The sequence below is a fragment of the Rhinolophus hipposideros genome (genome assembly GCF_964194185.1).
Source record: "Rhinolophus hipposideros genome assembly, chromosome: 8".
Classification (NCBI taxonomy): domain Eukaryota; kingdom Metazoa; phylum Chordata; class Mammalia; order Chiroptera; family Rhinolophidae; genus Rhinolophus; species Rhinolophus hipposideros.
In genome coordinates, this window is record NC_138054.1 from 47247761 (window position 1) to 47259773 (window position 12013).

Consider the following 12013-nt stretch of genomic DNA (forward strand, 5'->3'; position numbering starts at 1 on the left):
ACACAGGATGTGTGTGTCCTCCTTCCTTTTTTTTTCTTTTTTTTTTTTGACTGTGGTTAAGCGTTAAGAAGATTTTGAAACCTCTAATTACGTAATAATTGGTATCGCTACATTCTCTTCCCAATGAAAAGCCAGAATTTTTGTAGTTTGTCACAAAGGCAGACAAAAACAAATTGCCTAAGTGGTATTGTCATTTCTTTGCTCCATTGTTTTAAAAGAATTGAGCAAAAGACGCCGGTTGCCAAGCTGCAGTTACTGTGCCAATAATCACAAAATGATCTTTCCAATGGCATCTTTCATTAATGAGCTAATTTATCGAACCATAAATATCACATTTCTCCTAATGTTTGTCAGCACTTATTACAAGAAGAAGAAAACATAGTTTAAATATTCAAACTGATTCAAATTTAGGGTGCATCTTAATACATTGGGCTACCTGAACTGTGAACAAAGGCATCTCCCGGGTAGGCCAGCATGACAAAATGATAGTAGCTCCAGAACCGTCTCCTTTGATCCAAGTGTGGAACACCAGTTTTATGTTAAAACGCTTTATTCAGTTTCTTTTTATAAACTTCTAAAGGCAACAGTACATCAGCACACTAGGTTTTTCAAGTCCATAGATACAGTATTATTTGCTTCTCTCTATTTCATATCATGCAGCTCTAGAGGTAAACTTGTCTGTACTCAGTATCTTCCTGTTACTTTGATTCTTGTTCTCAACCTTTTTCTCATAAAAATATTTTTGAAAGCTTGTATGATAAATACTTCAGAAGCCAACACGCCAATGGAAACTAATGCCTTTGTGTCTTTCTTTTAAAGGTTCGGCTTTTGTATTATTTCCACTATACTTATGGCCATGATATCAATACGAGAACACAACTTCCAAGCAAGGAAGATCATGAGTATAAAGCGAAGCAAAGAGCATGCTGAAAACAGAAGTGTAGAAAGGCAACGCTCGTTAGGTATTAGGCGATCTCACTATGAGTTCATCTTATTTGTTTCTCGTGTGGTTTTACTCAAGACCACTGCTACACTAGAGGGATCAGGGTCAAGGGGAAAAACTCCATTTTACACTTTTTAAAATGTCATCTAACTGGTTTTATCTTATGTCAAGAAAAATTTATGTTCTACACATCTCCATGTTGTTCCTTCAAAATAGCCCTTCTTCTCCGCACACAGCTCTCAACTCGACATGAAAAGCATAGGCACAGTCCTGAAAGATGGGAGGTTGGGTCTCTTTAAAACACCTTTGAGAAACGAAATTGGATGACCTCCAAAAGAAATGATTTGTGACCTGGAAAGAGGCTTTGGTTTCACACCTGGAAAGGATGTAGATTCAAGTGGGATCTATAGCTGAGCTAAAAGGAAAACCACGAACATAGCCTGTGGGGCCCTGAGGCCCACAGGGGAGCACCTGGGGGCAGGGGGGCTTTGAGATTAGCTCTCCTGGAGTTCACCAGGCCGAACAAGCTGAGGTCAAATTGCACGGTTACAGTTCTGCCTCCTGCTCCTGTACTGGGAAGCAGCATTAGCACTCACGCATCACATTCTGCAAGCCTGGGCATACACATGACGGGCAAAGAATTTAATACTGCTTTTCATGGGGTTTCACACAGAACAAAGTAAAGCTTCAGAATGCCTTGGAAAAAAGTCACCAAGAGACATAATTTTGAGGGCCATGATATGCAAATAAATGCTATCATTCTTAAAAAGCTTCTGAATAAGAGGCACATTCCATATTCTGAAATATGGAGATAGGCCAGGACTTGGCTTACCTTGCAGGTTGACTCTGGAGACAGGAGGCTGACTAGTGGCTGGGGACCTCCTGTGGAGACAGAGAGAAAAGAAGACCTGAGTCTCTGAATATTCTCTCCCTGCATCCCCATGAACTCTGAGGAGTTTTCCAGACCATACTGAGCTATCCAGTGACATAATGCTATCTCCGGAAGGCAGGCTCCTGTAACAGGGGTAGATGACTGCAATTCTCTCACATCCAGATGGCCTGGAATTTCCCTACGCACAGCTTCCTGGATGCTCTAACACTCTAGGAAGGAAGTCGTTTACTCCAGGTTGCTAACTAGCCCCTCTGTTTTTGGTTTCCCTGTTCCAGGAGGCCCCCAGAAGAGGATATCCTTGTTCAGGAATGACACCAAATGTTAAGAGTGAATTCCAGCTCCTTTGGGCAGTGCTGTAGAAAGTTACAGCCAGAGGAGTCCTTAGAGATCAACCAGTCCACACCTCTCATTTTTGCACCTCAGGAAACTGAGGACCCGAGAGACTTTTCTCTTGCCAAAGGTCACACAGCCACTAGGAACACTGTCCAGGTTGCTTACTTTATGTAACGGTCTTTTCATAGAGAAACTGACCACTATTCTACATCACAACAACCTACTGATGTCAAGAGTGAAATGAAACAAATAAACAAATTTATGCTCCACAAATACTAGGGCTCCTTCTTTTCTTTCTTCTTTATCTCCTCCCCACACCTCTCTCTCCCTGACACCTGTTGCTGATCTCACCATTCTTCTCATGCTTTGCAGAACTACCAGACTCTCCTCGATTCCCAGTGCATTGCTGGAGAACCTCCCAGAAATAGTACAGAACAATAGCCTTCAAACTTGAAGAGTACATCAGAATCACCTAGAGGCTTATGAAGACACATTGCGGAACCTACCCCCAGGGTTTCTGATTCAGTCAGCCTGGGGTAGGCTTGAGAGTTTGTATTCTAACTAGTGCCAGGTGGTGCTGAAGCTGGGAGCCACATTTTCAGGACTACTGACTAGTAGACTGAGCTCTCTGTCCCACTGAAGATCAACAGGATATTAGCAACAAGCAAGAGAGTGGGACTCTAGGCCAGTGGGTCTCTAAACATAGAAGATATCTGACTAACTTGGGGAACTATTAAAAATATGATTCCCTTCCCCATGCCTGGAAAGTCTATTTCAGTATATCTGGAATGAAGCCTGGGAATCTGTCACTTTTTATTTCTCTGTGAATTTTGATGTATAGGCAAGTTTGGGAAGGAAGCCAAATTCTAAATGATAAAGGATGGACTGCAAGGTATCGGGAAGGAAGGGTCTCCCTCCAGGTGTGACCACAGTTATCTTCCTAGGTTTGTAGTAAGTACTCCAAATCCAATTTTGGTTCCTTAGGGGCAGTCTAGTGTCTAGATGATTATACCTTATCGCTGCAGGGTCTGATAGACAGGTTTCACGTCTACCATTCATTTACTAGCTAGGCGAGCCCAGGCCAGGTACTTTTCAACCTTCTGTGGCATGAAATTTTCATGTGTAACAAGGGAAGGGAAATTGACATCCAAGGATTGCTTTGCTCTGCTAGGCACTGTGCTAAGCACTTCTTAGCTTTTATTTGGAGCTACTATTATCTATCATCTATTATTATCTGTTATCATCTCATTTTAAGGCTAAGGCAACTGAAGCTCAGAGCGGTGAAGAAACATGTTGAAATGAAGCACACATGGTTTATAACGGGCATGGTTGGGAGTCAAAGCTCAGTCTTTCGGAATCCAAAGTACATGTTCTTTCCACTTTCCAATCTGCTGACAACACCTGTACTAACACTGAAGGCTCTTTTTCAGAAAAATTAAGAGAGTAAATCCCAAACTCCTTAGCCTGGCAATCAAAGTCCTTTGCTCTTTGGCTGTAACTCACTTTTCCCAGCTTCTCTCTCAGAATTCCTCCCTTCCTGACATTTTATTCCAAACCACTGACTGGCTGTTTGCTTTTATGCATCTAGTACTTCACCATAGTAGCACTTTAAAATTGTAATTAAAACAGGCACTGTCTAATTAGCTTTCAATATAGAACTCCTCACTTTAAATGTAAAGTTTATTTGAGCAAGGGGAGAACTTGTTTACTACTGGATCCCTAAAATCCAGTGTGGTCTTTCATATGCCAAGCACTCAGTAACTGCTTATTGAAGAAAGAAAGGGGAGAAAGCTAGAATGAGAGAAGGAAGAAGAAGGAGGAGGAGGAAGAGGAGGAGGAAAAAGAAGAAGGAAGGAAGGAAGGAAGGAAGGAAGGAAGGAAGGAAGGAAGGAAGGAAGGAAGGAAAGAAGGAAGGAAGGAAAGAAGAAAGTCATACATTGTCAAGGCCAAACCTCATCCCTTTTTTATCCCTTGAACACGTGCTATCCCTCTCCTGGCACGGCTCAAGCCATTCCTCTGAAAGAAAAGCTCTCCCTGCACAAATCCACGTGTCTAAGTATCATCTATACTTCTGTGATTTATCATGAAACATACATACTTGGTCTTCTTCCTGTTCCTGGCATAAAACTCCTAAAACCCCTAGAATTTCCTAAGTAAGGAGAGTGAGAAAGGTGATTTTTGTTATGTTAATAAGGTGACTTTTGGAAAATCCCTGGGACTGGTCTCCAGGGACACCAATGGTGTGAATAGAGGGTTGACATTTTCAGCCCCACCCAGGCCCTCAGGGGAAAGGGAAAGGGGCTGGAGATTGAATTCAATCAGCAATGACCACTGATTTTATCAGTCGTCTCTTTGTAGTGAAGCCTTCATGAGAACCCAAAGGGTCTTGGTTGGTGAAGACGTGGAAATTCTAGAGTGGCGTGCTTAAAGAGCAAGGAAGCTCTGTGCTCCTTCTCACATACCTTGCCCTACACATCTCTTCTCTCTGGTCGTTCCTGAGTCATATATATCCTTTTGTAATAAACCAGTAATTTAGTAAGTAAAATATTTTGAGTTCTGTGAGCCACTCTAGCAAATTAACCCCAAGGAGGGAGTCCTTGGAACCTCTGATCTAGAGCGAGTTGATCAGCAGAAGTGCAACCCAGACTTGTGATTGGCATCTGAAATGGGGAGTAGGGAGAGTCTTATAGGACTGACCCTTAACTTGTGGGATCTGACACTGTCTCCAGGTAAATGCTGTCAGACCTGACTTGAATACTGGTATCACAGAGAATTGCTTGGATGTAGGACGGGGGTGGGGGGTGGGGGGGAAAAGAACCCATGCATTGTAATTGGTGTCAGAATCATACTTGTAAAGGTTAAATGCCATCTTCTCCAAGGAATGCCATCTTCTTAGCTAAAAATGATCTTCCCTCTAATGTCTCACTGGGCTTTATTTGTACCTTTAGGGTTATTTCCTCATGTTAACCTCATATGAGCACGTATTATCCCAACCACTAATCTGTGGCCCATTCATGGTAGAATTCAGTTCTGATCCCTTTCTATGTAACCTCTACAGGACCCACCAACTTGCCTCACAAATTGTAGAAACTCTATAAATATAGGTGAACTGTTGATTGAATGAACCTTGATGTGAAAATGATTTGATGAGCCAAAAAGCATATGAATGTTTTATCTGGTTTCCTTTTTCCTATAGTATCTTGGTTCTACATATTACTGGCTATTCCTCACGCACAGCATACACTCATGTGGCCGAGCTCTTGAATATGTTTTGCTCAGCTGAACACTTTCCCCCCTCTTCTTTAAGTGGCAAACTCCTTCACATGTTCTAGGACTCAGCTTAGGCATCACCTCCTCAGGAAAGTCTTCCCTCCTGTGTGTGGTTCTTGTCTGCGCTACTGGTAGTTTCCTGTGCTTGTCCCATCGTAGATTGCTTATGCTAGACTGAAATTCCACTTTCCTGTCTGTCTTCTCAAGTCACCTGTAAGATAATTAAGCAAAGATTGCACCTCGTTTATCTTTGTAACCTTGGAATCAGCTAAATATTTGGTATGATATAGGTACCCATTATGTATTCATTAGATTAATAATATGTTTTTAACAATTTTATTTTCCCTATCTTCCTGAGTTCCAAAGGAGGCTTCAGTAAAAGGAGACATTGAACCAAGAGACCCTAAAAGTTGGAAATGTCTGCTTCCTTAATGGCATAGCTCTTAACATCATCACTACTCATAGCACCCAATTCTCCCGATGACCTTTTGAAAAGTACAAAAATTATATAAATTCCTTTGTCCCAGGAGTTAACTTTGAAAATATAGCTTTTCTTTAGAGTTGTTAATTCAGACAAGCATCTGTGTATATAAGCTTTGGAAAAGCACGGACTCTGTTTATTTGGTTTATCACTTAGAACTGGTACAAAGAGGCTGAAGACATTTTAAATGAATGAACTTGATACATTTTAAATGACTTCTGGAAGCTGCATTCGGGCTTAGAGGGCATGAGAGTGCCAATGAGAAAATGGTGAGTGCCAGAAGAAAATGGCATTGGTTGCCCAGTTTCCAGTGGTCCCTAACTTATGGAATAATCATGAGAAGTTACATGCCTGGATTGTCGGAGACTGTGACATTACTAGGGAAAATAATAAGGCCGCAGTAGTGAATACTTTCCAGCCCCGAATAGCACACTGGAGAAAGAACTGGACTATGAATAAGAAGTCAGGAATGCTAATCCTGGTTCTGGCTTCTTCCAACTGTATAGCCCTGGGCAATACACCCAACCTCTCTATTTCTTCCTTCCTTGGGGAGAGCAGGCCACAACTCACATTTACTGCCAATTTACAATGTGCCAGGTCCTGTGTGAGGGGTTTTACATATATTTCCTCACTTATTCTTGAGAAAATTTGGCTAGGTTCTTTCCTACTCCGAATGTTCAAAATTTTATTATTTTCAGCTAATTTAAATCCCATGCCAAAATACATAAAGCAATGAAAGACACCTCAGATATACATTGGAAAAAAAAAATTAAGTGGTCATTAATTCTTTCTCAAAGAATGCAAACATGTTGATTGAGTTATGCCCTGGAGTAATGTTAATACAGAGATGTTACATGATTTCCTGCTAGCCACCGGTGATATCTGTGATGTTGATGACCCAGCTGAATGACGGAGGATATCGCTTTGCTCCCAGCTCTGTCCCCTGATTATCAGACTGCTGAATGGCAGACACTCCCACGCACCCATGTGATTTCGCCACCAGTCTCTTTGAAGCCAGTAAATGCTTTAGGGATACTTATCTAAATTAACGACTCTAAATGAAAGCCATATTTTCAAAATTAACTCCTGGGACAAAGGAAATATAGGGTTTAATTTGAAGCCAAGAAATAACAGGCCCAATCAAGCATTCCTCTATGGAACATTTCATGGAAGTGCAAGGAAATCACCTCAACAGGAACTCCGAGATTTTCAGCCTTTGGGTGGTAAAGCTCAGGCAGACAATGGACTGCTTTCATGCAGAGCAAAGAGCCAAAAGATAAAGGAAATCTTGACTTATGAGAAGCGTAGTTCTATGTGGGAGTTCCTTTTCATATCCTAAACCAGGCTATCCAGATGTCTCATGAAAACCACTCCAAGGACATAATTACTGCTTAAATATTACACTCAAGGCAAGGAGCAGCACCCTGCAACCCAAGACAGAAATCCAGGAAAGAAACTTTTGAGTTCCATAAATCTCCGTTTCAGCTGTTAAGTGAATATGTGGGGAGAAAAATGCTCTCCATAGAGTAGATCCATTCCTGGCAGATATTCTTGTCTTCAGTTTTCTTTATCTGCTTGAGGGTATTGCCTATCTAGAATAGAATGAACTGCATTCAATTTTCCACTTTTCCACTCTGCCCCTGACGGGCTGCTCCATCTGTAGCTGAAACCCATCACTCAGTTCTCAGTCTGGGCTGGACTGAGGCAATCTCAACACTCTGGTGAAGCTCTAGTGGTGGATGTGCCCTGCCTTGAACTTCTATTGGTTGGTGTTGGTTTCAAGGAAGTACTTGAAATCAATAAGAGGCTCAACTCTGTACAAATATGGGGATGGATTTGAGAAAGATCATTAGATGCAACTATCTTACTGGTGGAGATCTATTTGGTGAGTGTGGTTTGGTCTGGGCCAAAGATGACACAAAGGGCCATGATTTGGGAGATGGTCTTCAGCCAGCATGTGAGACTGGGCTCTGGGTCAGCTCTGCATATGGCAATTATGGTCTGAGGATACTCAGTTCCCGAAGGTTTATGTGGATCAAAACACTTAAGGCTCTGGAAAGACCTAATTTGCAAAAAAAAAGTAGCTTCAGATGACATAGCCTATTAATCAGTAGAGTTAGACTGAAAGTCCCCAAGACTACTACCAGAGGACGAACTTCCAAGGCCCATGGTAACAAACCAGTAACTGAAACATGCCTCCAATTCACCCTCCCCCACAACTCTTGCCCCTGGAGCTATTTAATGTAGTGAACTTGAGTCCTGCTTTGTAAGAAGCCTTTGAAAAATGTTCTTATTAAAATCCCTTCCTTCCCAATTCCAACCTTCATTACCTTGGGACAGACCTCCCCTTCTCAATTTAAATTCCTAAAAACACTCTCATAGCTCATTTCTCTGCCGTCAGGCTCTCTGACCTTCATCTATTCCGTAAGCTCTTCCTAAATGACTCTCTGTTCCACAGCCTTCAGAAATATCTTCCCGTAGTCCCAAAGATTTAACAGGAGTAGTGAATGGAAAGAGCACTGTAATAAGATTCAGGAAAAGCAGGTTTCAAATATGACTCTGCTATTCCCCAGAAGTGGTAGGTTCTTATACAAGTCATTTAATCTCCCTAAGCTGTGTTTCCTTATCCATAGAGTGGGGGAAACAATATCTGTCATGAATATCATTTATGGTGATTGAAACAGAGATAATAGATGTGAAATCCCCAAAGTGTTACATAGTTTCTGGATTCAGTGAAAGAAATGTAACTATTAATGTAATAGCTCACATTTATTGAGCATCTACCATGTGCTAGATGTTGTTATAAATGCTTTACAACTATTAACATATTTAATCCTCAGAACAACCCTATTTTACTGAATGGGAAACCAAGATATAGAGAGGTTAATTAATTTGCCTAAGTCATATAATTTTCAAGTGGTAGAATTGAGTTATTGAGTTATTGAGAATTGAAACCAGTAAGTATAGTCCTAGTGGCCATACTCTATAAAGAAAAGAAGGTAAGGACAGGGAAGGGAACACTCCAAAAAAGTAATTTTCTAAATAATTGGTGGTCTTTCTCCTATAATTACTTATTGAGAAATTTATGTGTATGATACATATTTATGGAGCACTCACTAGGTGTCAGGGATTCTTCTAATTCTTGGAAGAAATTCAAGGAAAAGCAAATGTAATTCTCCAGGGGCCTCAAGGGGTGCATTGTCTCAGGGGGGGCAGAGATCCATAAATGGTGTGATAAGGTTGGCAGGGTTTTCGAGGGTCACCGAGGGGTGCTCAGCCATGTTAGGAAGACAGAACAATAAGTCCATGATCAGGATGGAGAGTAGAACATGCCGGGAACACGCAGACCACAGTTGTTGGACTGTGATCTCCTGGGGCCAGAGACCTGCTCTGAGGGTTCCTCATTGAAGGCCTTGGTGCTTCCGTTTAGAATGGGAGCCCTGAAAGGGCAGAGAAGTTGTCTGTTTTGGTCACTGTTATATCACCAGTGCCTGGTACAAGGCGGGTGCTCAATAAATATTTGTTAAAGACGTACATATATGGATGGATGAATAGCATGTACTAACTAAACACTTGTTGGGTAAATTACTTAATAAATAAATAAACAGAGAGTACTACTGCAAAAGAGGCTGGGCAAATCTCCAGCTTTCATGGATATTGTATCAAATATAAACCCATCTGTCAATCAAACTAACTTAAGTTGGATCATGAGGTGTCTTGGGTGCCAATCATTCGCATTTAAACTTTATCTTAATGGTAAGAGTGAACCACGGAAATGCTTCAAGCTGGAGAATGGCAAGGTCAAAGAGCATGTGGTAAAATCCCTCAGGTGGCAGTTTGGGCAACAGTTTAGAGGAAAGACCAATGACGAAAGAGACTCCATTAGGGTATGCAGAGCTCTCGGAGGAGGCTCAGCAACAAGCTATAGAACAGAGAGAGGAAAAGTAAGCTTTCAAAGCAGAGTTTACTTCCATTTTTAACAATTCCACCCTTTGAAAATTTGGATAAAATCAAAATAGAGAGTCAATGAATAATTTCGCTAAGGCTAGAGAAACAGGGTGCTGTGTAGACAATACTGGCTGGAAAACTTGGGAGATTTAGGAATTGGCCCTGGTGTATCTATACCCTATGGTGTAGTTGTTAGCAAGTCGCTAGAGGGCGTGGATTTCTCCTCCTGTAAAACAAAAAGGTTGAATCAACGGTTTCAAGGGTCTCCTTCAGCCCTACCATTCCAGGATCACAGATTCTATGACCTTCGAAAAGCCCTGTGGTGGTCTTTTAAAATGTTGGACAGTAAACTGCATAACACTTAGATTCATAGATTGAAATGATTTCTAAGGAGAAAGTTGCTTCAGGAATATCAAGTTCAAACACTTCACTTTACACATGAAGAGACCAAGAGTTCAGAAATGTTCATTGAAATGACCAGTGTTATGTAGTTAGTTGGGAGAGGAGGAGAAGCTCATCACACACATAGTCATCAAATTGCATGAATCTGTTTATCTCTTATCATAAAATAGGCAACTGGGACTTGAACTTTTTGGTACTTTTAATCTCAAGTTTGAATCCCTAAATTCATTAAGAGCTATTCCAAAAGAATTTTAATAGAATTTATAGCTATTACTGAGAAGTATTCATACTTTCCAAAGAAGTAAATACGAAAGTCAACAAAATCCTCATCTCATTCTTTCATTTGTTGAATTTCTATTGTATACTAAGTGTTAAGGGTACAAAGATCAATAAGATCCAGACTAATTTCTAACATCTTACTAATTCTAAAATACGATGGTATGTCATCGTATTTTCAAATTTCATTGTGTAGCCTAATTAGCTTGGATGGCAAATTTCCAGGCAACAGTTTTTTTTTTTTGTTTGTTTTCTTTTTGTTGTTTTTTTGTTTTATGTTCTTTTTTTTTTTTTCTGGATGCTGTTCAGTGGTTTTGCCTTTAATGAAAGGATTCATAATTCCATAAAAAGTCCATGCTTACTTATTGGATGTTCCATGCAGGTTTGTCAGTACGGTGAAGTTGTTTCTCACACTTCGTAAGCTGGCGAGAACCTGTAAGGAAAATGTTTAAATGGTTAGGAACGAAAGGAGATGAATGGGCAGGTTCAGACGCCACACTTAAAAAGTAGAACCAGGGATAGAGTGAGAGTGAGCTAGGGCTAGCACAACACATACATACCTGGGCAAAAGGCGTTACAATCAAGTCGTCGCCATGTCTGGGGAAAAGAGAGAAAAGAAACATTTAAAAATGCATTTGAATCACAAAGGTGACATATAAGCTGTAATATTAACCTTTATCAGTGTTAGCAATGCAAATGTTATACAAGTCCTCCCTTCTACCTAGACATAAGGCAGGACTGATTTAAGCATAAATGGGGATCTCTGGAACTTGAAAAAAAAAAAAAAGAAGAAACAACTTAGGTTCGTGGCATCTAGATTTACAGTGACTACACATAAAAGCATTAGCACGTAAGCATATATCCTCAGGGTGTACTCCCATTAAATAGTAGACCCAGAGTACTGTAATTCAAAGCGACTTGTGGATTTGGGTTGCCAGAGCCAGGAAATTCAAAGGGAGGGCTGCTCACAGGCACACACAGAGTTGGAAAAAATGGTATAACAGTCTGGATAAAGGTTAACTTTGGATTTCCTGGCTTTTGTTGATTTGAACCACAGCCTTAATGCCATTTAAACACAGATTTCTGTCTGGGAATCCCATTACTTTTTGTTTTTAATAGAACTTTTTTCTTAAAGTACCCAGGGAAAAGCTTTTAATGGGGAGTGTGCGGACTGAATCTACTATTACCATATCCTTGTTGCTCATTTTGTCCAAAGATCCGATTAAGCTGTACCTAGTGTTATGTAAATCTTTACTTAGAAACAGTCAAAATTGTGTTTTCAGAAATGCTCTTTCTCTCTGGCACATGCTTTGATGATAAATTGAACTTAAGCCCACATGCAGCAAACTCTCCATGAAAGTCGTTAGAAGACACGTCGGCCTGAGCTGCAGACTCCAAATCAGGCCAATTTGCTCTCACAGTGAGAGTCACACAGAAGTCGTTTGACAATGAGCTTCCTTTACTGTCT

At 40.7% G+C, this 12013-nt stretch overlaps 1 protein-coding gene across 5 annotated transcripts in view; it reads right to left on the reverse strand.

The window, feature by feature from the left end:
- PDE4B (phosphodiesterase 4B) overlaps window positions 1-12013 on the reverse strand; it is a 480594-nt gene that overhangs the window by 98319 nt on the left and 370262 nt on the right. For 4 of the 5 annotated variants that reach the window (XM_081054844.1, XM_081054845.1, XM_081054843.1 and 1 more), the window contains 3 exons: window positions 11106-11142; window positions 10908-10978; window positions 1776-1825 (listed from right to left, as the gene is read on the reverse strand). In XM_081054844.1, the coding sequence (XP_080910970.1) occupies window positions 1776-1825; window positions 10908-10978; window positions 11106-11142 (158 nt within the window). The remainder of the gene's footprint in view (window positions 1-1775; window positions 1826-10907; window positions 10979-11105; window positions 11143-12013) is intronic. The other variant, XM_081054848.1, reaches the window with a different exon arrangement.